This window comes from Melanotaenia boesemani, chromosome 1, assembly GCF_017639745.1.
Source record: "Melanotaenia boesemani isolate fMelBoe1 chromosome 1, fMelBoe1.pri, whole genome shotgun sequence".
NCBI classification, from domain to species: domain Eukaryota; kingdom Metazoa; phylum Chordata; class Actinopteri; order Atheriniformes; family Melanotaeniidae; genus Melanotaenia; species Melanotaenia boesemani.
This window is the reverse complement of record NC_055682.1, coordinates 34,644,282-34,666,534: the sequence shown is the minus strand read 5'-3', so window position 1 is coordinate 34,666,534 and position 22,253 is coordinate 34,644,282. Positions and strand designations below refer to the sequence as shown.

Sequence of the window (22,253 nt, the reverse complement as noted above, 5' to 3'; positions counted from 1 at the left end):
TCTGTGTTTAATTCACCAAACATTATATTCTCTCATATTATTCTGTTATTGTTGGATTGTTTTAATGAATGCTAAACTAGCCAAAAAAAAAAAAAAAAGGTGTAGCCTACTTAGGAATTTATAAGAACTTTGTAAAATTTTTAGGGCAGGGCATTTTAATGTGTTAATCTGAATTAACGCAACAATTAACGCTGTAAATTTTTTAAATTGCGCGTTAATTTTTTTTTCCTTCTTTTTTTGCTGGCCGCTGGCTTTGATGGCAGAAACATGGCGTCCATGTCTCCTGTCTAATCAGGAGAGAGCGGGTTTATTAAAATAAAGAAACGTTTTCTGTCTGGAACTTAAGAACCGACGTTTCTCTTTGTCAAAAACCCATGCAGATGGGCAGAACAGCGTGATTTTTGGACGGGAAACTGCTGCCAAAAGACAAACTTTTTAATTATTTTAATAAATGCTGTTTTAATTACGCAAGACAGCAAAGGTAATACATGCTTTCTGACTTTTACAAACATGAAGCATAAATCAGGTCTTCTTCTGCCTCTGGTTCGGTGAATCTTGGTCATAGCGAGATGAAACTTCCAGCTGTGGAATCTGTGAGATGTGAGCTTTCAGTAGATGAGTCGTTTGTCGTTTGAGACATCATCTGTGTTTACATATTTTTAGGACTTTGTGCAGCTGCTCTTTAAATTATTTGTTGTCTTAACTGTGTGTGTTGGTGACAGAAATGGTCTTACTGAGCTGGTAGCTGAGATTCTGGTCTTTCTGTGGATACCACACATGTTTAGAGTTACATTTACAGACCTGACGCTACACCCGGAAACGAGATGTTAACCCCTTAACTCCCGGTAGCGGAGGCTGCAGGTGCAGTCAATACAGTCAAGCTAAGAATGAAAGGTTAGAGAATTTATAGGCCAGAAATCTGGATAATGAAGCACTAAAAAGGTGCATGGGTGGAAGTAATTGTGAATATTTCTCTCTCCTCACCATCTAGAAGCTGTGAGATTCTAATCCTGCTTTCTGTCTGTTCACCTGATGCTGATATTCATCACATATTGTTCCTTCTGTGTTTAGAAGGAAGCAGCTTCACAGCTTTAAAATTCATCCTGCTGACTTTTTACCTTTTCGTTACTAAATCCTGAACACTTCATCATTCTTTGTCATAAATATTTGATTTTATAAATATATATGAAGAAATATTTTAACTGTTACTGTTTAAAGAGAAAACTGCTGCTAAACCTGTTTGTGTTTAGTGCAGGGGTCTGCAGCCTTTCCAATCCAAAGAACCATTTCAAAGAGCCATTTTCCCCCCAGCCAGCAAAATAAACCTTCTTTAGAGCTGCAAATGTCACAAGACTTTTCAAAAAGGCAACTTAATATATTTTAATAAAGAGCCACCATAGGATGTTATTTTTACCACATTCTTTCCAGTTTTAGGTTTTAAAATAAACATAAAACGTGTATAAAAAGAGGATAGACAGACTTTCTGCTAAGAGATGTAGATATTTGTGGAAAATGATGTAAAGTAAAAAAGTCCCTGGTTTCCAACCTAATGACAAGATAGATTTAAAAAAAATATTTTAGAGGCATAGTGGAAGGTCCAAAGAGCCACTTGCAGCTCCTGAGCCGCAGGCTGGAAACCCCCAGATATTTGTATATCTGTAGGCCTTCTTTTAAAGAAAAAAAGACATTTTGCACCTAACAATTCGAGCACTAAATTTTTTTTATTATATTTTTACCCTACAGTGGGCACCCAGTTGACACCACATGGTTTTTTTTGGACGCCATTTTCTCTAAGGCTTTTTTTTGTGTGAACAGACCTGTCAAACTGTAGGATTCAAACATTACTTCAAATGCGAAGCATTGCTGAATGGGTGGTGTCCGTCTGACCAAAACTTTTCCAGACAAACGTTTTCATCTGTGAGAGGGTTCAGTGGCCTCTGGTACAGCTATGACTGCACTACAGGTAAGTACATGTGCAGGCTTTTAAGGTGTCATTTATTCCAAGCTGTGCTCAAGCACCTGTCAAACAAAGCTGGTACTGCAGCTTCAACCTCCTGAGACCACATATTTTATTGTGTGCACAATACTATATTCCGTGTAACTGGAATCTGTTGAACGCTTACAATGCCATCTGGTGGTGTCAGAAGAGATTTTGTCTTTCCAATTCAAAATTATATTTATATCTACATCATGTGTGTAATCATAAATAATAAAATTCTATTTATCGGTTCCTCTTAACCCCAAATAGCTGGAAGAAATTTAACGAAAGTTAAACTGAAGCTCTTGGGATTTTTTCCTTAAAAATAATTAAAAATGTTCTCATTTGCTGCGAGGGATAAAAGGAAGCTTCCCTATAAACAATCTATCTCCTACATCAACAATGTCTTTGTCAAGTTTTTCTCCTTCAAAATAAGAGTTCCGTGCTGGAATAACTTGGGTGCACCGTGTTGCTCTTTCTAACTTCCTGGTTCCTTAACCAATCAAATGCGACTCCGCACGGTTGCCTAACAACAACACGGCAGCGTTTGGTATTTTATGTCGGCAAAGGAGCAGCAGCGTGCAGGTATGGAAGCTAGTAAAAGAAGCGGACAAGAAATAGTTTTAGAAAAACCTGAAAAGCCTCGACATCCTGCTAAAAAAAAAGCAAACGACCAGAAACGGAATAAAACGAGGATCAATATTGGAGAATCTTTTGCAAGGAGAAGGAGAAGTCAGAGCTGGCAAAGTTTCTTCTCGACAGGTAAACACCTGAATTTTGCTTAAATTAACTGAAAGTTTATCTTGATTTACAAAGATTTTAGTCTAATTTATTTCTCGACACTCATTAAATTAATTTTGTGTGACTGTATGGATGTATTAGTGGAGTAAATTGGGGGCCTGTTAGTTTACAAAAACAAATGTTATGTTTGGGCCAAGTGAAAACTGTTTGTCCCTATAAACTTATGAAATTAATTTGATAGTAATTTTGTAAGTGAGACTAAGGGAAAACTGCTGCTGCATAGCATTTGTTGATTAATGAAGCTTTTGTTTACTCTAGTTTATGCTAACGTAAATTAGCGCGTGAAATTAGCGCTAGCATTGCAAAGAATAGTAACTTACTGTGTGTAAATCATCTTCGCTCCTCATCATGTTTGCTGGCGCTATGTTCTCCGTCCTTCATAGACTGTATAAAAAGAACCGTCCTTTCACAAACTGGCAACCCTGGTCCTCAAGGCGCGCTATCCTGCAGGTCTTATATGTCTCCCTGCTATGACACACCTGATTCAAATTAATGGCTCATTAGCAGACTTGAACAGAGCTTGTCAGAGAGAACCATTTAAAAGGAGACATATAAGACCTGCAGGATAGCGTGCCTTGAGGACCAAAGTTGGGAATCACTGCAATAGATCATCTTTGGGATGTGATGGAAGGGGAGCTCATCATGGATGTGCAGAAGAAGAAGAGTAAAAATTACACATCTACAAACACCTTTCTTTTACATAATTGATCAGTTTGGCACAAATGAAGAATGAAGCACTCGACAGAACTCTTTATTTTTCCTCATCAGATTACGGTTCAGACAATTTAAAAAAAGGAAAATCATAAATGTATTATAATACATGTTTATTCTTTGGATTGCAGCATAGAATTACATAAAACAATTAAATTAATCAAAACCCAAACTTGTGCTCAGATTTTTTTTTTTAAGTCTTAAAATGCTCATATATACACATACATACAGAGAGCAGCCGGTGTGGTGCTGCACTCACACGTACATATGACACATCCAGACAAACCTGCTCCACACAAACAGCAGCAGTGACTGATAATGATTTGTTACAATGATAAATAGTAATACTGTTGACCAGGCCAAGGCCACGCTTAACAAACGTCCCAGTATCAAACTTTTTCCTTGGCTACATGTGTGAAAAGTTTCTGTAGGGACTTTTTTTTCTTCTTTTTGCAGGAGTTAACTGCAGAAATAAAGTCCCTGACTTAACAAGCACCACACCATTTCCTTCAGCTCCCGTTAGCCTTCCATCTTCACACAGCTCTGTTAAATATGGCTACTGGTACCATGGAGAGATATTGATACTAACTGCCTTATAAATGCACCACGTGGAGGAGCCGAAGCTCAGTTTTCCTGGAGAGCAGACACGGCCAAATACTGGAGAGGGGAAGAAAAAAACAAAACAAAAAACAAGACATGCACCTGCAAACAGATTCAGGTTGCACCAGTCCGCAGCCATGTATTGCTTTCTTTTTTTAGGTGAAGTTTATTTGTGTCTGACACACAAACTAGGGAGAGAAAAGGTCTCAAGTAAGAAGGTGACAGAAGATTAGAGATGGCCGAAGCTGGGACGAGGTAGTTAGGAGGTGAAAACTTGCTACCACGGCAGGAAAATTAGCCAAATACAGATCCAGAAACTGTCATTTAAAGATCTGATGTGATCCCTGGTAGCTGTAAAGATGCCCCCCTCCCCTGCTGCTGGGCAGTGGTGAGTTGTAGTGATGATTTCACATGATTTTTCTGGCTGTGTAGAAAATCCCATGGGTGGAATCAGGCTGAGGTTGCCCACTAGGGGGCGGCATTTTATCATTCCTCCCATTAAAAGCCTGACAACTCCTGAGAACTAGTTACAAATTTCCTCATTTATATTAAATAGTGGACCAGAGCGTTTTTTTTTTTTTGTAACTAACCCTGGAGAGTAACGTATTATCCTGAGGGTTTAGTTAGAAAGTGAAGACTGTTCTGGCTGAAACCAGTCTAGATCCAGGTTGAAGGCCACAGAAAGGCAGGGTTTTCTCCAGACCAGTGAACCTACACTTAACACAGAGCTGCAAGAAAAGCAACAAACAGCACAAAGGTATAGATCACATTCTGAGCAAAAAACAAAACATACAAGCACTTAAAAATAAAAAGGGAGAAACAGTCTGAGGGGCTGAAAACACTTCAAATCAGATTAAAGAAAATGTGGCTGATAGTCAGAAACAATGATGCCACTGAATCCATCCCATTAAATGGCTTTTGTTGCTCTGTACAGTGTGTGCGTAACAATTTTCCATCTTACGTCAGAGCTACAGATTTATGTGGAGCGTGTGTGCTGAAACTAAAGAAACATGCTGAATCAGCGGCGTGCACCAAAACTGACATCCTATTAGTCCTTAACCTAAAAATAAAACAGAGAAGTTGACACTGGATGGTAATGTTTCTTGTTTTGGTGCAGTTTTTTCAGTAGTGATGGTTATTGATCATAAGAACACTGCAGTGATACCAGGCAGTCTAAAGAGTGAGAATAAATAGACAAGGCCTGAACATCCTCGCTGCATTGCTCATTAAACTGTGACGTCAACACGACATGTGACAGTGAGACTACTGTAACAGAACTAGAAGTGGCTGTTAAGGAGGTACATCATTCATATATAAACCTAACAACACAGTTTAAACTCATCTGTTTTATTTTGAGCCATATTTAGTGTTTTTATTAACATCTGCAATAACTGGCCCTTCTTGGGTTTGAGTGGGTGTCTGTAGTGAGGGATCAGTCACATGATGCTCCTGAAGCCTCTCTATGGAGTTAGGATAGGGACAAGTTCACAACTTGTATTTGAAACTCTTTGTGAAAATCTTCAAGTATGAATAAATTCCCCAAGTCTGAAAATACATGTTAGTTTTTTTGTTCTACATTTTGTACGCCTTTTCTAGACCCAGTCCCAGAGAGAGGAGGGAGGAAGGCCTTTGTGTCCACAACCCAACTGCAAGTTGAATGGAAAAGTACAGCTCTGACAGTCTGACCAAGACCAGCTCGACAGTCATAGCGCATAGACAGTTCATGGATACTTAAAAAGGTGTCTTTCTGGAGATTGAAAAACATGTCTCTGCTATTAGTTACTTCAAATTTGTCTACAACTGGAGGTACAAGTTAACTTGTATTTTCAGACTTCTCTGCCCTCGTACATTTAATTTGTTGCTGTTACTTGTTGAACTTCTAAAACTGGAGATAAAAGTGATTAAACTTACTAGCTATCCTACCTCCATAGCCTTTCAGCTGTGCAGGTTGCGATGGTAGAAAAATCTGGAATTGTGCGAATGCTCGCCAGTTATTGGGCGCACCTGAAAACGCCAGAATTATGACGCCAGGTTAATAATTCATTGGTGCTGTGACTGCCACCCTTCAGCTCATATAAAACACTCACTGACAATCCAGTCTGGCATTTTTACTTCGTTTTTCAAGTAGATGAAGCAGAGAGTGAAGAAACAGCTGAAGATCAGGACAGCTGATTACACGAGAACATTAATCATCATAAAAAAAAAAATTCCTATACTTCTGAGTATTGCTGAAGTTAACGCTTCAATCCCCTCTGTGCAAATGAGTTATTGATATGAAAACAGTGTGTGGAAAATACATGGTCACATGGTTTTCTGAGGCACAACAACACAAAGGGACAACCAAAAGCCTGAAGTGATCTCAACCCCCTCCCCCCCAAGCACAGTTTCTGAGCAGAGACCAGGTTGGGAAAGTCCAGCCGCCACAGAGGAAGTGGGTGAAGGAGCGGCTGGTGATCATTTCCCATCTGAGTCAGAGCCAGGTCCAGTCAAACACACACACACATTTATATCTATCTATACACACTGTCACACACAATAAAACTTCACTGCCTCTTTTTTCTACCACCTGTCATCAAGCACAACGTTACAAAAACAACCAAACTACTCCGACATGCCGGCCAATCGAAAACATACCAGGCAGCTAACAACCAATCAGAGGACTTTAAGGCCTGATAATAAACTTCCTTCCTTCAAAATGTCCTCATTTTTCTTCAAAAATTAAGAATGAGTGAGTTTTTAGGCAGAAACAACATCCTCTTTTGTCAAAGTGCCAGTTTAAAAATATTGGCTACTGAACTGAAATTTAGCTCGTTTGGGATTACACACGAAACCGTTAAAACCCGAATTAGCTTACCACAAGAGATTAAGAGGCTTAGATAAATTACTGGATCCATTTACAGGTAATTTACAATGCTTATAGCAGCAATTCTCATGAAATTATTTGTGCAATATTCATTAAAAAAAAAGGCTTTTAATAATTTCCATGCAGTAAAAGCATGTTTACGAGCATTTCTATATAAATACTAACTTCACACCCCTCACATAAAGACGCATGATGAAATAAAATGCAAAGCGTGTGGTTTCCACACAGTCTGGACACACAGAGCCTTTATATAAGCGCAGTATTCCACATCATTTCATAGCAAGCATATCTTTAACATGATCAATTTGAGTACATGGATAAAATCAAGGTCACCATAGAAACGGTAACAGGAAGAAAAAAGACTCAATAAAAAAATAATCCGATCTGCCGTTGACACAGTGCTGAAGATATATTTATCTTCCACCTTTAAATAAGCCGACCGGCCTTCTGCTCACTTGGTGAGACAACATGACTTCAACTCCACAGTTCCCACACATCCCAGTCTGACTCATTATTGGAGAACGTCCAAGTCTGAAGTCTTGAGCCAACTCTCATTTCTTTAGATTTGGTTTTCAGTGAGCCGGACTTTGCTGTAATCTTTTAAAGAGGTCATGAGCAACAGTTTTCCAGACTTGTTTTGGCTGCTTTATTCTCTTATTTGAAACCTTTTAGATGCCCATTGTTAAAATGCTGACCTACAAACAAACGCACCTAACTAAGGATGAACTAACATACAAAAACATGAATCCTTCCCATTTCTTTTGTTGCATCAATAAACAATCCCATTAGCACATTTTGACAGAAATAAATTTAATTTAATCATGTTTACACCAACATGATGACTCCCGGACAGATGTCAGTAAAAACTTTGTATTTTTTTCAGCAGGGTGTGTCCTTGAAAACTAGAGGAAACAGGACAAGTGGAGGAAAAAAAAAACGACAAGCTGGGATCAGCTAAAGGTTGAGTCGAGATGCTTTTAGATCAGAGAGTGATCAGAAATGGTTTCCATAAGGAAGGGCAACAAGAAGAAAAAGCTGAGGTATGATAAATAACAAGCCAAGATCACAAGAAGAGCTTTGACTGTCCTTCAAGAAGTGTGATGAACAAGATGGCTTCAGGCTGAGTTCAGGAAGTAAAACTGCTGAAACCAAATATTGACTTTCATACTTTTCCCCCTCATAGGCTGTATTTATACTCATGTTTGAACACCTTTCAATTAATCACATGAGCTATTTTGTATTCCTGGGAACTTATAAAGCAAAGAAATGAAGGGTGGCTCAAGACTTCTGCACAGTGCTGTACTTCCTGCGACCGCCCAAACTCCATAACTGCTGCATGCTCCATCTCCCATCCGAACGTGGCATCATCAGGACTGCCTTGTACAGCTTCTCCCACACATACAGCATCTTCTCACTGGCTGAGCAGAGAACAGGAAGTGATCTGGATTTACTGTGGAAAAATAGGTAAAACTGCCCTTTAGCTTACAGAAAAGTACTGCAGGGACACGTGTATATACCATTTATGGTACATTTCTTGAAGGTGTACTACAGCGCACTACAAAGTGTCTGTCCATAAGTGAATACTCGTGAATAAGGTCAGTAGAAAAGGCTGTAGTCTTGGAATGTTTAATAAAACTAAAAACTAATTTAGAAACTCCCAAACTTGGCCACATCATCCTGGGTGTCAGGAATGTTTTCATCAGTTTCCAAATTTAATCTTCTCCCAAAATACGATCGTAGCTCGTTCTTCCAGTAATGTCAGTACTTAGATGTAAAAATTTAAAACTATTCTAAAAAAAAAAAACCCCAAAAAAAAAACAAAATCAAATGCATAGAATAATATTCTCCTTACAAGCTTGATATATCCAGCAGAAACTCACTTACTCTTCCTTACATACTCTTCCCTCTTTCCGTCAACATACTGCGGATAGAGCGCCTCCTGGCGGCCAAACAGGAAGAACACCAGGTAGTTTGCTTACAAGGACGCAAAGTGACATCACAAAGATGGAGATGAGGCCATCATCTAATGTCTTTACATCACCTCAGATGGTTGGAGGAGCATCCCTCCATCTGGCTGCATCAGAACCACAGTCCCGCTCTGTTCACGTACAGAAGCCTCTTATCCAACGTCTCCAGTGCAAATCTACTTTTAAAGCCTCTCAGTTTAAGCGGCTTGCTCCTCATAAGTGGCTTTTCCCGACCACAACCCAACCCTTCCTGTACTACACTACTAATTTTTCAACACCAGCACGACCACAACAACAATATCGAACAATTTGTGCACACGAGGCAAAACTGTACAACCTTTACAAAACACACAAACACAGACACGCACATCCCACGTTATCCTTTTCCCTCCGCAGGCCCTGAGATCACCTCACACTTAGCAGAAGGCATTCTCTTCCACACGAACAGAAATATACACAAAAAAAGTAACACAAACCAGGCCATGGTGAAGGCACATTCTGGGAGGATCAATCTTCAAAAGAAAAAAAAGGAGTCCAGGAGGGACGAGCCTGAAACAAAGAGCCAAAGTCTGCAAAGTTAAACCTGCAGAGTTCAGGAGAGTGGCAGTTGTAGTGGTTAATTCTGGGACATGGGAGTCTCAGGACTACCAGGTGAACATACGCAGGGATGCAAACACACTGGCTAGTGTGAGGTTTTCATCCCTCTGACAACAGGTTTTTAGTGATTTTGATGCAGAAACAAAAACAGGAGGAAAATTAAATGTAAGAGAAACAGATATGACATGTAGGTGTCAGCTTGTCAGAGTTAGGTTAGAGATCTGAACGGCTACATTGAGTTTTAAAACGCCACCAAATAATCAGCTGGGATAAAAAAAAAAAAAAAAATTGTGTCATTTGCATCCCTGCATATCAGCTCATAGAGCATCTCTGATGGTCCGAATATGATCCCAAATCTGTTTCCATTCACTCTTAGCATCCTTCTTGCAGACTGCTAGTCGCTTAGCGCGTAGCATCAAAAACTTCCTCTCCTTGGACTTTTATAAACTCCATCGTTGACCTGTTTGCATTTTTTCCTAAAAGTCTCTTCACTTTGTTTTCTATGCTTATCCACTCTCCGTGCACGGCCGCGGGATGTGTAGTTTCCAACTATAGGTTGTCAGACAGTGGGTCAGTTCTGATGTGTGAGCCTGTTGCATAGCTGAGAGGAGGGGGAGAGAGGAGGAGGACTGAGGGGGAGTTCATCTCTCCCTTCCAGCTCCTGGTTTCCTATCTCAGCTGCTCCAGGATTTGCGGTTCTCCCCACGCCGTGATACGATGGCTTCTCCTCGCAGGACGGAGACGTGGGCGGGAGGAGCAAAGTCTCCCGCCCGCCGACTGGTCCGATCGCGGCTGGATAGCCGGTCTGGGCGGACAAGCACCCCGTAACCTGGTTTACACTGGAAATACCGATGTCCTCCCACTGACCCGTCATTCTTACCTGTTAAAAAAAGACAATGTTTGGTAAAAGGTCTCGGATATTTGTATAATTTAGGTGATCTGGTCATTTTTTGGTTACCTACCTACAGGAGTGTCCAACTCCACCCCCACCCACAATCCCCCTGCAAACTGCGTAGCTCCTATATAGCGCACAGTTCCCGCCTTGTTGTTTCCTACTGTGACATACGCCCCTTCTGTCAGCCAGTCAGGCAGTACGTTGTCATCACAACGCTCTTCATCATCCACAAATATCTCCAGCCTCTCGAAGCCTTCGCCTCCTCCTGAGTTCATCAGCTTCTGGTCCGAGAAGGAGAGTTCTGTGGAGACGTTGTTGTGATTGGCTGAGCTGTGGGAAGCAGGCGGAGCCACGGCTGCTATCTTGCCACCACACTGAGGAGGAGAGGTCAAAACATCGTTCCTATCAGCGCCCTGCTGCTGAGGGTTTGTGGAGAACGTGGTCTCAGCACCCAGGAGGGAGGAAGACGAGGAAGAGGGTTGGAGGACGTCGGACAGGGTGACTGTAGAGACACTTGTGGAGAAATAACCGCTTGATGACTGGCTGAGGGGGCTGAGGGGGGTGATGTCATGCGGGTCATGCACAGGAAGAGGAGGGACTTCGGAAAACTCAGTCCGTCTGTCTTTGGCCGGGGGCCGTAGCATAGCAGCCTACAGGGGGACCGGCGGTTGCCATGGGAACAGAGGGACAGACGAGAGCATGCAGAGACAACAAGGCAAAAGAACACAATGATCAATTATAAAATTCAACATCTTAAACCTTCTCTGAGCACATTTTCAGCTAAAAGAAGTCTAAAGTTTGTGATGTGCACTCATTCATAAACCTAAACCATGTAAACAATGCTAACATGTCTGCTAGCCTCCTGCATGGTCATGGCAATCCTAATGGCTCAAATAAAGGCAGCTGAACTTCTAGGTCTTGGAATTTGAAGTCACCTTGTCTTGAATTTACGTCTCATCTTTGATCTGAAAGGGAGTTGTGGCTTAAAAGTGTAAAAGGAAAGTGGTGTTATGTTCAGATGTTTCTATTAAAGATATCTCAAGGATAAAGGTCACCCCTTTGAACATAGCATTGTCCACATTTTGGACAGAGAAGACAGATGGTTTGAGAGAGACGCCAAGGAAGTCATCTGCACTGCTCTACAAAAAGTTAGGAATATTTGGCTTTTTGTATGATGTCAGAATGATCCTAAAATGCACTTTCACCTTTACAACTGAGCTTCATTTGACTTTCTCTAAACCTCTGAATGCACATGTACAACTTTTCAATGTTTCATTGCATAATATGCTGCTCACTAAGAAGTTAATTAACTAAAAAAAAAGTGTCTGAGCCGTGAATCGACCACTAAACGTTCTGTTTCAATGACAGCCTGTGTTTAAACAGTTTATAATGTGGTAAACCAACCACTGGTGTTAGCTTTTGTTTCTGTAGTTTGATTCTCCTCCCAGGGTTTAACAGCACTTCATGTGTTGGACCTCCTCATATAAACAATTCACAGGTAAAAATGATTTGAAACAACAGAAAAGACTAATGTGAACAGCGTTTCTTAGGGAATGAAGAAGCCTTTCAAATGAGAGGTTACATGTCTTAAAGAGCCATGAAATACAAGTCCAGCTGCCTTAGATGTAAAGTCTTAAACTCCACTCAAATTATTATTTTAATGGTAAAAAGTGTGTTTACTTAACATGTAGAGAACAGTGGATGTGGTGTGTTGTTGTGTTGAGGTTAAAATCATGTGTATTTAAATAGTAACAGAAAAGAGTGAGTGGAAATCACCGCGCTGGTCTGCAGAACGAAGCCTTGATGTTTACCAACATGAGCATTTTTAGTAAATGCTACAGAAGATTTGCTGCTGCATCGCACAGTGTCTCACCAGACAATTTTACAAAATGCTGGGTGGAAAGTCTCATTTTGTTCTCACATCCAAACATCTTAAACATTACAGGACTGCAGTACAAGTGTAAAAAAAGCAATGCAGTTATAGAGTAAAAGATATCTGGAAAGTTAGTATTAAAAGGGCCTGCTGAAGCATCAGAATCAAATTTCATCTGTGATTATTAAAGAATTATTAAAACAACATGAGTTTTTTTAAACTCATCTCATCTCATCTAAAACAATAAGGAGGTGAGTATATAAGGGGAAGGCGGGTGAGGCGAATCTCACCGTCTCAGGCTTGACTCTGCTCTCGTCCCCTCCTGATGATGTCATGACTCGAGGCGCATGCTGCCAAAGATGATAAGTAACATCCACGTAACTTTACTGAAGCTTCGAGGGTAATATTCAGTTTAATCAGAAATTTAATACAAATTGATATTTAAGCTTCTGGTGAAGAGTCTCAGGTCAAAGTGCCTTGCTCAGAGGCACCCCAACAAGTTCATATCTTTCCCTGAATTAAACGGGACAAAGTGCTGATCTGCTGACCTGCTGGCTGTGGGCCGAAGGTCTCAGCTCCTTCTTGTCATCTCGTGCTGGAAACAGAGACTTGAGCAGTTTGGGCATCTGAGGAACCAGCGCCTTAACTGAAAGATAAGAGGCAGCAAGTCCTGAACGACCTGGGGGGGAGGGGGGCGAGAGAGGAGGAAGACAAGGAGGAGGCAAAGGATAGGAAGGAAGCAAGGAAACAAGAGGAGGTCCAGGAGGCAGAGAAGGTGTGAAAGATTAAGACAGGAAGTTGAAAGCGAGTCCAGAAAATGACAAAAATCCCAACACAGAGACAGACGGACAGAAGAGGCTGTCCATCAAACACACCGACACACAGATGCTGGGTTTAGCTGTGATATGATTAAAAAACACTATATCACTCATCAAGATTATTCATTCGGTTTATTCCTGAAACAAAATCAATCTGAAAGATGTCACAGTAAGTAGGGTCCGATGAAATCCGTTTAAATTTTTCCCAAATTCAGTGTTTTCCTTTATTTTTCATCATGTAACCTTGTTTTATTTTGTTGTTTTTTTTCTCTCAGAGGAATATGTCTAATCATAGGTGTATAAATTATCAACACTATCAATCAATAACAACTCAAATGAAAAATATCTTAAATATCCTATTTATGTCATTTTATTTCTTTGTTTTTTGGGCTCCTTTATTGGACAGCTGCTTGACAGGAAAGTCAAGTTTATTTGTAAAGCACATTAAAAAAACAACCTCAGCTGACCTAAGTGCTGGACAAAACACAAGAAATAAAACCCCTAAGTTAACAATAAAATAAAATAAAACAAAATAAAATAAAAATATATATATATATATTAGAACATAGACACATTAAAAGCCAAATGAAAATTCTCAGGCTGGAGGAAAAGCCAGTGAGGAAAGGTGTGTTTGTAATAATGATTTCAAATGACCAGATCTGTACAGATCTGACATTAAAAGTAATGTTTGGGAGCAGCAAAAGAAAAAGCTCCGTCACCTCCACCTTTTCATCTGGTTCTGGGAATGTCAAGAGCAGCTGGTTTGTTGATCCCACTGCTCTGACAGGACAGTGAAAGTTTAAAAGCTCTGATAAGTAAGATGGTGCTGTACCACTAAGACTCTTAAAAACAAGCATAAACTGGATCCTGAAAGATGGTCTGAGTCGGCTGCTCAACCAGCTGTAAACATCCGTCTTTTCATTTGTTTCTAATTTATTTATTTAAAAAAGTGAACTGGGGAAGCTTGAGCCCCACAGATGGGCCGCAGTCACTTTCATCCAGCTTTTCTTGCTAAATTTATGGCGCTAACAAATCCCACCCACATGTGAGCAAATTCCACGACATTCCACATTTTACAATTGATTCCAGTTTCATTGACAAATTCCAGATTTCCATCCGTTTATTCCACATAGTGTAAATCATGGGGCCCTGAGTTGGCTGACTGCACAGCGTAAAACTTTGAGACAGATGTTTGCACAGTAAAAGACAGCAGGATGGAAAAAACTTCAATATGGAAAAATAAAAAGATGCAATAAAAGTTTTGGGAGCAGAAGAAAAAGAAGAAGAGACGGAGAGATGAGCTTTAGAGACAGCGTGATAGAAGGTTTACCTTGTTCTGGTTCCTGGTTCTGTGGGGGCGTCATTGCAAAGGAAGTAGAAGAAGAAGAAGGGGAGGTGGAGTAGGTGGATGGGGATGAGGCCGGGCGTGGGAGGGTGCGGTGAAACTGAGAGGACATGAAGATATCCTGCTGACTCTCCCATCGACCCTGAGAGGCAGACGGAGAGAAAGATGATGAGACGTTGGTTTGAAATCAGAGAAATACGAAAGCTAAAACATAAACTGCTTCAACTGGATCCAAAGTTGAGCACAAAGTTGAAGGTGGGTGTTACCTTATCGTCCAGCAGGCAGGTCGTGGACAGGTCCTGTCTGCTGCCAGACAGCTGGCAGATGGAACAAACAGTAAGTACAAACATCTAAATATGATATGTAATCTCATGAAACATCAGCATGTTTTACCCTGTGGACAGAAGGAGAGCTTAAACTCCGTCTGTTACTCCTCCCTCTGCCTGTCAGCTGCTCCTTCACTGCTACTTCCTAAAACCCAAACGCAGCACATTTTCTCCAATTAGTGCATCCAACTTCCAAATACCAATGTCATCCACAGCTGCAGGACTTTCCATACCTGTCTGAGTCTATCCAGAGTCAGGATGTTCTCCAGACTCATCACGCTGCGAAGGTATTTCTCAATGGCGGCCTCTTCATCAGCTGACTGGCTGTTGTGTGCGCTTGCAGCGAGCCGAGCGAGCATCTCCCTGTCCTCTGAGCCTGGAGCATCCTGTTGCAGCAAAGCATTACAAAAAAAAACCAAAACAGTTAATATTTCACCTTGATAAGTAAGACAAATTGTCTGGATTTTTGTTTTTCCGGCTTACCCCAGGGATGTTGGAGACCACCTCAAAGGTGACGCCGCAGCCTGGTATGGTGCTGCGCGTCGACATCCTTTTGAGAAAGTTGTGGGCAAAACCCTGACGACCTGGGTTAACGTTGACACAGATCCTCTTCCTCAGCACCAGCTGCATGTCGGCGGGATGGCTGAGCTGAACCACCACTCGGACCGTCAGGTAGACGCGCTGCTCCGGCCACGCTCCCCCGCGACTCAGCTGAGGACACTCGTGGACAGTGGAGTCCCACGATGCCTCTGCTTTCACCTGCAGGTGAATACATTTTAATGAGGCTACTGAGAGAAAAGGCTGTCCTGTTGTACAGTGTCTCAGATATGCCCCAGCAGACTCAAGCTCACCTCTCCATCATGGTGTTTGACAATCTGCAGGTCAAAGAAGTCGTCCTCATCTTCTCCACTCAAAATGGCATCCCAACCTCCAGCTTCAGGCACCTCGAACTGGTCCTGAGAGCTGAAGTCATCAGCTGAAGAAGCAAGAAAAGAGATTAAATGAAAAGAACATGCAAGCATGTATTACTAATCAATGAAAAATCTTCTTACGTTTGAGGTCCAGAAAGAGGACAGGGATGTGGGTCTCCATTCCTGGCAGAGGAACCCTGTGAACAGACTCGTATTGTTTCTTTGCCTCCAGGTTTTAGAGTTTGGACAAAAACAAGGACACATTTGTTAAACTCAGTGTTAGCGTGTGAGAGCTACCATTCAGCAGGAGCTCCAGGAATGCCGCTGCCAGCAGAGGGCACCATGACAGCATTTCTTTCCTCTGTGAGAGTCAGGCGCCACTCCAGCAGCTGGGCCTCCCTCTCCATGTCATCCTCTGTCTTTTCTGGAAACAAAACTCACACATTAATTACTTCAGACCTAAAATATGCTGACAATGCTTTATCTCATGGAGACACAGAGTAATAGACCAAATGTTTGTATGTTTTGTTTTCTTTTTGTTACCTGCTTTGCTAACCAGACTCTGCAGGTGTTGGTCCAGGTATTCCTGCCTCTTGGTGAGAGCAGCTAACCACTGCCGCCGCAAACGTTCCAGATCTCTTTCCTACCCAAACAGCTGGGTTAATAACCATTTCTTCTGCTTCTGGTTAGAAAATTACAAGAAAAAAAGGAGCCATACTGAGCGAGAGTACCTGATAACTGTCCATCTCATCTCCTTCCTGGTTTGCTGTAGTGTTTCTGATCTCCACACATCCCACCGACACAGCCAGCACGATCTCTGCTATCAGAGGCATGGTGCCCGAGTCCTGAACGGAATGTACATCGACCTGGATTCGCCTCGACTGACCCTGGAAACAAGGGGAAGAAGGTTGGGCAGGAAGCAGATTGCATTCTCAGCTGAGATCTGAAAGTTCCCCCAGATCGACCGTGGCTGCGTTCTGGTTTTTATCCCTACCTGCCGAAGCTGGAAGATTCCCCCAGTCCGCACATCTCTAGCTGGAACCACTTCCACTGGGACAAAGTCTCCATTTTCATTTATTTCCAGGATCTGAATCCATAGCTCCAGGCGACGTGTGACTTCGCTCCACCTGCAAAAACCAGCATTGTTCACCCACCTTCCAGAGTAACAGCTGACTGTGTGTGTGTGTGTGTGTGTGTACCTGTCTCGTAGTGTGCGTGTCTTGGCCTGGATGATGCTGAGGTCCCACAGGGCCGGGTTTCTTCCTGCATCAGCCTGCCTGTGTCCATAAACCTCGATGGCGACTGCTCCTTCTGTAAGGTACTCGATGAAATCCTCAGTTACCGACACTGCCAGCTCCTGTGGTCCCCAAACAGATCAGTGTCATATCAGTTACTTCTATAAGCGGCCAATGTCTCATGGACAAAATCATACTTGAAATTATACTGATCAATAACTTTGATTGTTCATAGATCTTCGTGAAAATAACACTGCTTCAGATCCATGTTCTGCTGCTTTCTTGTTCCTTTAGAACTGCTTCTCGCTTAGCCCTCCGGGGTCTGAGCCTTTTTTGATCATTAATTTTGATTCTGTCTTCATACACCAAATACCTTTTTTTAATATAATCTGATTATATTTTTTTCACTTTAACCCACTTTATTAAAATATTGGGCACTATCAAATGTAAACAGTTGACTCTCTGATTTTATGATTAACAGGCCTGATCTGGCCCACAGGAGGAGCAGGACAATAATAATCACTTCAGTCAGTCTCAGTTTATTTCCTGTAAACTGATTATTTAGAGAGAGCACGTGAAAGAAAAAAAAAAAAAATAGGGATCAAGATTAAAATTCTAGCAACTGAGCAACCTTGTGTCATGACTGGGTATGTATTTTTAAACTAATATTGTCCAGATCCGTCCCCGTGTTCACCTTGCAGCTGTCAAACACCACCATGCAGTGTGGGTCCTTTGTGCTGGGTGATGAAGATGAAGTGTCAACTTCAGGAGCCACGATGATGGGCTCAGGCTGGTCCCAGAAGGAATACTGGCAGAAAACAAAGTTGGACAGGAACTGAGGAAGACCGGTGGCTTGTAGGATCTTGATCTGCAAAGGAGAAAGATTAAAAAAAAGAAGTGTTGCATGTTTAAGGATATGTGCTGTTTAAATGCAGAAGAATTAAATTGCAAGATAAGACTCACAAGTTCTCCTGAATATGTGAAACAAAACTAAAAGAAGGATCTCAGCCAGTTGACTTACCATGCAGACTAATTTGCGATCCTCCATATCAGAGTCCTGGTTGTTGTCAGGTTCATCTCCTCCAGCCATGCTGTCTTCTAATCCCCCTCCAACTCTCACCACCTCCACATGCAAGCGCCCGGCAACCTGACCGGGAGCGAAAACTTTCTATGTTAGCATTCTTTAGCTTTAACTTTAGGTCAGAGCAGGTTAAGTGTAGAGACTGTGTGCTCTCTTCATCCCTTTTGTATAAAATCTATAATGCAGTTGAGTTTCTCCAGTAATAAAAAGATTAAGATGAAGAGATGAATGTTAACAGCTACTGTGATTCTACCTCTCCCTTTTGGTTGATGATGGGAACAGCATACTGCAGCTTGACGTCATAGAACAGACAGGAGAGGAAGACGTTGGCAACACCGATCAGACTGTGGTTTTCCTGCTCGTCAAAGAACGGGTCTGCTCGACGGAAATATGAGCGCATTACCTGGAGGAGGGCAGGAGATTTTTAACAAAAAGATGTTCGAAGTACTCAGTATGAGCAGACTAGTGAGGCCAACTCACTGGGTTGTCCTGATGATGGAGGTTGTAATCCTGCCACTCCTGGTAAAGCTCTCTCATGTCCACCAGACGATTCTCCATCTTCTCCAAACTCCAGATCTGTTTTCCTCGACACCGTCGTCGAACCTGAATCGCTGGTTCGCTGAGCACTGCATCCCTCTACACAAACACACACAGATGGATGGACACATTTAGGTTTGGGGATGCAGGAAAACCAGATGTCAGCTCCGCCATATGAGGCTTGTTTTAAAGCGAGACCTTGCGGTTTGCGTTGAGGTTGTCTGCTGGGATCTGCAGGGTGACTCTGTACTCTGTGTGACGTTCCAGCTCATCAGAGATGAAACAGGCTTCTTGCACCATAAGGTTTGCTCTCACTATCTGTTCCCTCAACCTCCGAAGACTCCTCACCAACACCGCCTCCCTGCAGGAGGACCAGAGATGGCAGGCAACAAGGGAGAGGTGGAAGAAAAATGAGCAAATATCAAGTTTGCATTTATTTATTTCACACAACATGCATGCATGTAAAAACACACATCATGCATTTACTCCCACCTGTCCTCACTCCACTGCCTGAGTCTGCTCTGAGCACTGGATGAGTGGCTCATCCCTCCCATGCTGAGTCTCTCCAAGCTGCGGTAGTGAGACTGCTGTCCTGGTCCCTGCTGGCCTGATGCCTGTCCTCCAGACTGGCCGGTGGACGGACGGTCTGGATTGAGCTTCTTGCGAAGCTGCTGGAGCTCCTGCTCGTACATCTGCCTCTGTCGCTCCAGAGCTGAACGCTTCTCCTCTTCATGCTGCCTCTCCAGAGACTGGAGGACCGCCTGCATGGGGTCTGACCAAACACAGCGTGGACTGGTCAGAAATGAAGGGATGATGTTGCAGATTGACTTCTTTTAACTCCTCTCACCATTGTTGCCCAGGGCCTTCATCATGACCTCTGTCTGTGCAAACTCATAGGAGAAGCTGACTTCGCTGGACACTTCACTGGCCGTGTCACCGTCTGCATCCAGCTGCTCGCTGCTTCCGCTGTTCTTCATCACGCCGCCCTCACCCTCTTCATCGTCTGCTGCCCGCGAGCGTCTCTTTGGCAGGTTGATCCTTGAGATGAGATGAACATCAGAGACTTAATAATAATCAAAAACACCAAAAAATGAAGGATGCGCAGTCTGGTTGAAAGAGCCTATTAATCAATATGAGAGGGATTTTATTTTTTAAAGAGGATAGTTTAAATTGTAAACAAACACTGGGGGTTACCTGAAGAAGTGGTTGTTTCCCCAAAGGATTCGGTCACCATGGTGAAGCTGCAAAGCACTGGTGACTGGAGAACCGTTAACACATGTCCTGTAACACGAGTAAACAAACCAGCTATCAGCTGAACTCTGGATAAATGGCAGGATTTGTACAGTGATTGTAACAATATCTGTAATTGGAAACAACATTCAATCCACATGATACTCAAATGTAGTTCTTCCCACCAAACTCATCTCATTTACATGATTTTTCATCAAGCTGGTGTCTTGGTTGTGACCTTACCGAGCGTTACGGTAGGGGGTGAGCATGACTGTGGCCTCTGCTGTGATGTCAATGACACAGTGCTCCGCCTGGATCCCCATCCCACACAGCTGGATGTCCTGGGAGTCCGCAGAGCCCACTTTAGTGTGTTCCTGAGGGACAAAATTAAAGATGTTGGCTTGTTATCAGCTGATACGCAACAGCGAAGATTGTAAATATACTCGTTCTTATAAAAAAAAAACCCAGCTGACCTAAGCTTACACTTGACTGACTCAAGTTTCATTTGCTCTGATCCAGCAAAAATCTCATCATTTTTATACTGACAGCAGTTTTATGCTTCTTATTCTATGATTTTTCAAAACTGCCTCCTACTTAGCAAGGGCAGGGTTCATAACCACTTTCCATTTTTAACAAGAGCAGAAACTTCTAGATGTTTCAGTTCAGTTTATTTACTTTTGCAGTATGAAAAAACCACGTTGGAAAACAGTTGCAAAGAGCTCAAGTGCACTGTCAGCGTTTAAATAGACAAAACATACGAAACACAAGTTTATCAGATGGTTCTGAAATGTAAGGGCAAACATGTTTTCTTTTTTCCCTCTACTGTCCAGCAGAGTGATGGTTTGGCTGCTGTGTTTTTCAAAATTTATTTAAATATATTGTTTTAACTTATTTACTTTGAATTATGGTATTTATGTAATCTTGCTGGACCTGGCCAAAGGGGACAGAAAAAAAACAGAGTAATGAAGAAAAAGAAAGTAGAGAAAGACAAAAATACAGTGGATAGGAGCAACGACCTTCAATCCAACCTAACACCAGACAACCACCTGCTACACCTGTACAGAAACACAACAGATAATCTCTTCCAGCTTTTACAGGTAAATTAAGCTGACAATCATCAGGAGTTCGTAAAAAAACATAACCAAGACAGCAACAACAAGATTTATCACAACATTCAAAGTACCAAAGACACAAACACACACAAAAAAAAACCACAAAACAAAATAAGAGTGACTCTTAGTGTATAAACTGACTGGACAACTAAGTGACTGTGTCAGCATGCAGAGTCTGAGGAGTCAGGATTGAGCAGAGATGAGTTTGATTGTGCAAATGTGACCACGCCTCTACGGAGGCTAGAGGCAGACTAGGGCAGCCCAGAGACCCGGGCAATCAGCGGCAATCCCGGAGCACGAACCCAAGTCACCCCACCAAGAATACCCCAGACCCACCCCGAAGGTGGCAGAGGAAGGCCCCAGCCAGAGCCCCCCATGGCCACGGGGCAATGGACCTGGCGAGCCAAGATCAGCAACCGCCGACCCCGCCAGGCACCGGCCATCCAGGGTGGCCAGAGCAAAGGGCTCCGAGCCCCAAGAGCCCAGAGGCAGCCCCCCCATAGGCCAAATTATTTTAGAGCTAAAACAACTTAAAAGTAGTTCAAATGTGCCTGTAACCTGCATTAAATGAACAGCAGAGGGCAATATCTCTGGTTGCAAGAGGAGGGGAAAAAAACAACCTTACTTTTCACTTAAAATTGATTTTCCTGTTTTAATAAATCTATGGTCTTTACCATCAGGGTCAAGTTCACTTCAAAACACCATGATGTTCATTTGTGAAACTATGATCTCAATTAAAGTTAAATGGACACTAAGACAGGGAATTCTTTAAGGCGGTGCCAACTAAGGACCAACTACCTGCTAACACACAGTAAATGTTCTGCACTTATATAGCACCTTTTAACATAAGCAAGTAGCTTTAAAGCTACTTCTAATAATGTATTTAATGTTTTTTCTCCATAAGTTTAAAGGTTGATACAGTATGGAACAATAAAAAGGTTTAAAATAAGAATACTAAGCACCTGGTAATGGTTACATATTTATAGCAGGAGGTTTTATCGACCTCAAAGCCAGCTACTAATCTGAATAATATTAACCCTGTACTGGTAACACTAAATCTGAATAGAGGGGGCAGTTTTAAAATTAAATCACAACATGTTTGCATACAAATTTTTTCATATATTATCAGTTTTTTTTAAAAAGACCCTGTTTGTTTGACAAACTCCTTTTCAGACAACTCTCTTACCTTTCGCTGCACAGAATTGTATTAAATTAAGTATTTTGAAAACGTATAGCCTGGGAAATACTAGAGATACATGCCAAACTTTCCATTACTATATAACAGGGGTTCTCAAACCTTTTGAGACACCTTACAGGGGAGGAAAATATGCCATAATCTTGATGCCAATCACAACATATAAAATTAAACTAGT

General features: G+C 42.0%; 1 protein-coding gene across 2 annotated transcripts in view; it reads right to left on the bottom strand.

Annotated features, from left to right (window-relative positions):
• Positions 1-4,636: 4,636 nt before the first annotated feature.
• Positions 4,637-22,253, bottom strand: part of kif13ba (kinesin family member 13Ba) — a 46,114-nt gene continuing 28,497 nt past the window's right edge. Inside the window, exons 15-39 of one of the 2 annotated variants that reach the window (XM_041985570.1) lie at positions 20,012-20,142; positions 19,733-19,819; positions 19,386-19,576; positions 19,031-19,310; positions 18,737-18,899; positions 18,482-18,637; positions 18,255-18,404; positions 17,942-18,067; positions 17,615-17,788; positions 16,885-17,042; positions 16,680-16,812; positions 16,417-16,572; positions 16,229-16,328; positions 15,983-16,109; positions 15,827-15,882; positions 15,626-15,750; positions 15,258-15,533; positions 15,008-15,160; positions 14,842-14,919; positions 14,715-14,765; positions 14,434-14,590; positions 12,834-12,964; positions 12,576-12,635; positions 10,480-11,062; positions 4,637-10,397 (exon numbers count right to left, since the gene is read on the bottom strand). In XM_041985570.1, coding sequence (XP_041841504.1) covers positions 10,192-10,397; positions 10,480-11,062; positions 12,576-12,635; positions 12,834-12,964; positions 14,434-14,590; positions 14,715-14,765; positions 14,842-14,919; positions 15,008-15,160; positions 15,258-15,533; positions 15,626-15,750; positions 15,827-15,882; positions 15,983-16,109; positions 16,229-16,328; positions 16,417-16,572; positions 16,680-16,812; positions 16,885-17,042; positions 17,615-17,788; positions 17,942-18,067; positions 18,255-18,404; positions 18,482-18,637; positions 18,737-18,899; positions 19,031-19,310; positions 19,386-19,576; positions 19,733-19,819; positions 20,012-20,142 — 4,008 coding nt within the window. In that variant the 3' untranslated portion in view covers positions 4,637-10,191. The remainder of the gene's footprint in view (positions 10,398-10,479; positions 11,063-12,575; positions 12,636-12,833; positions 12,965-14,433; positions 14,591-14,714; positions 14,766-14,841; positions 14,920-15,007; positions 15,161-15,257; positions 15,534-15,625; positions 15,751-15,826; positions 15,883-15,982; positions 16,110-16,228; positions 16,329-16,416; positions 16,573-16,679; positions 16,813-16,884; positions 17,043-17,614; positions 17,789-17,941; positions 18,068-18,254; positions 18,405-18,481; positions 18,638-18,736; positions 18,900-19,030; positions 19,311-19,385; positions 19,577-19,732; positions 19,820-20,011; positions 20,143-22,253) is intronic. The other variant, XM_041985580.1, reaches the window with a different exon arrangement.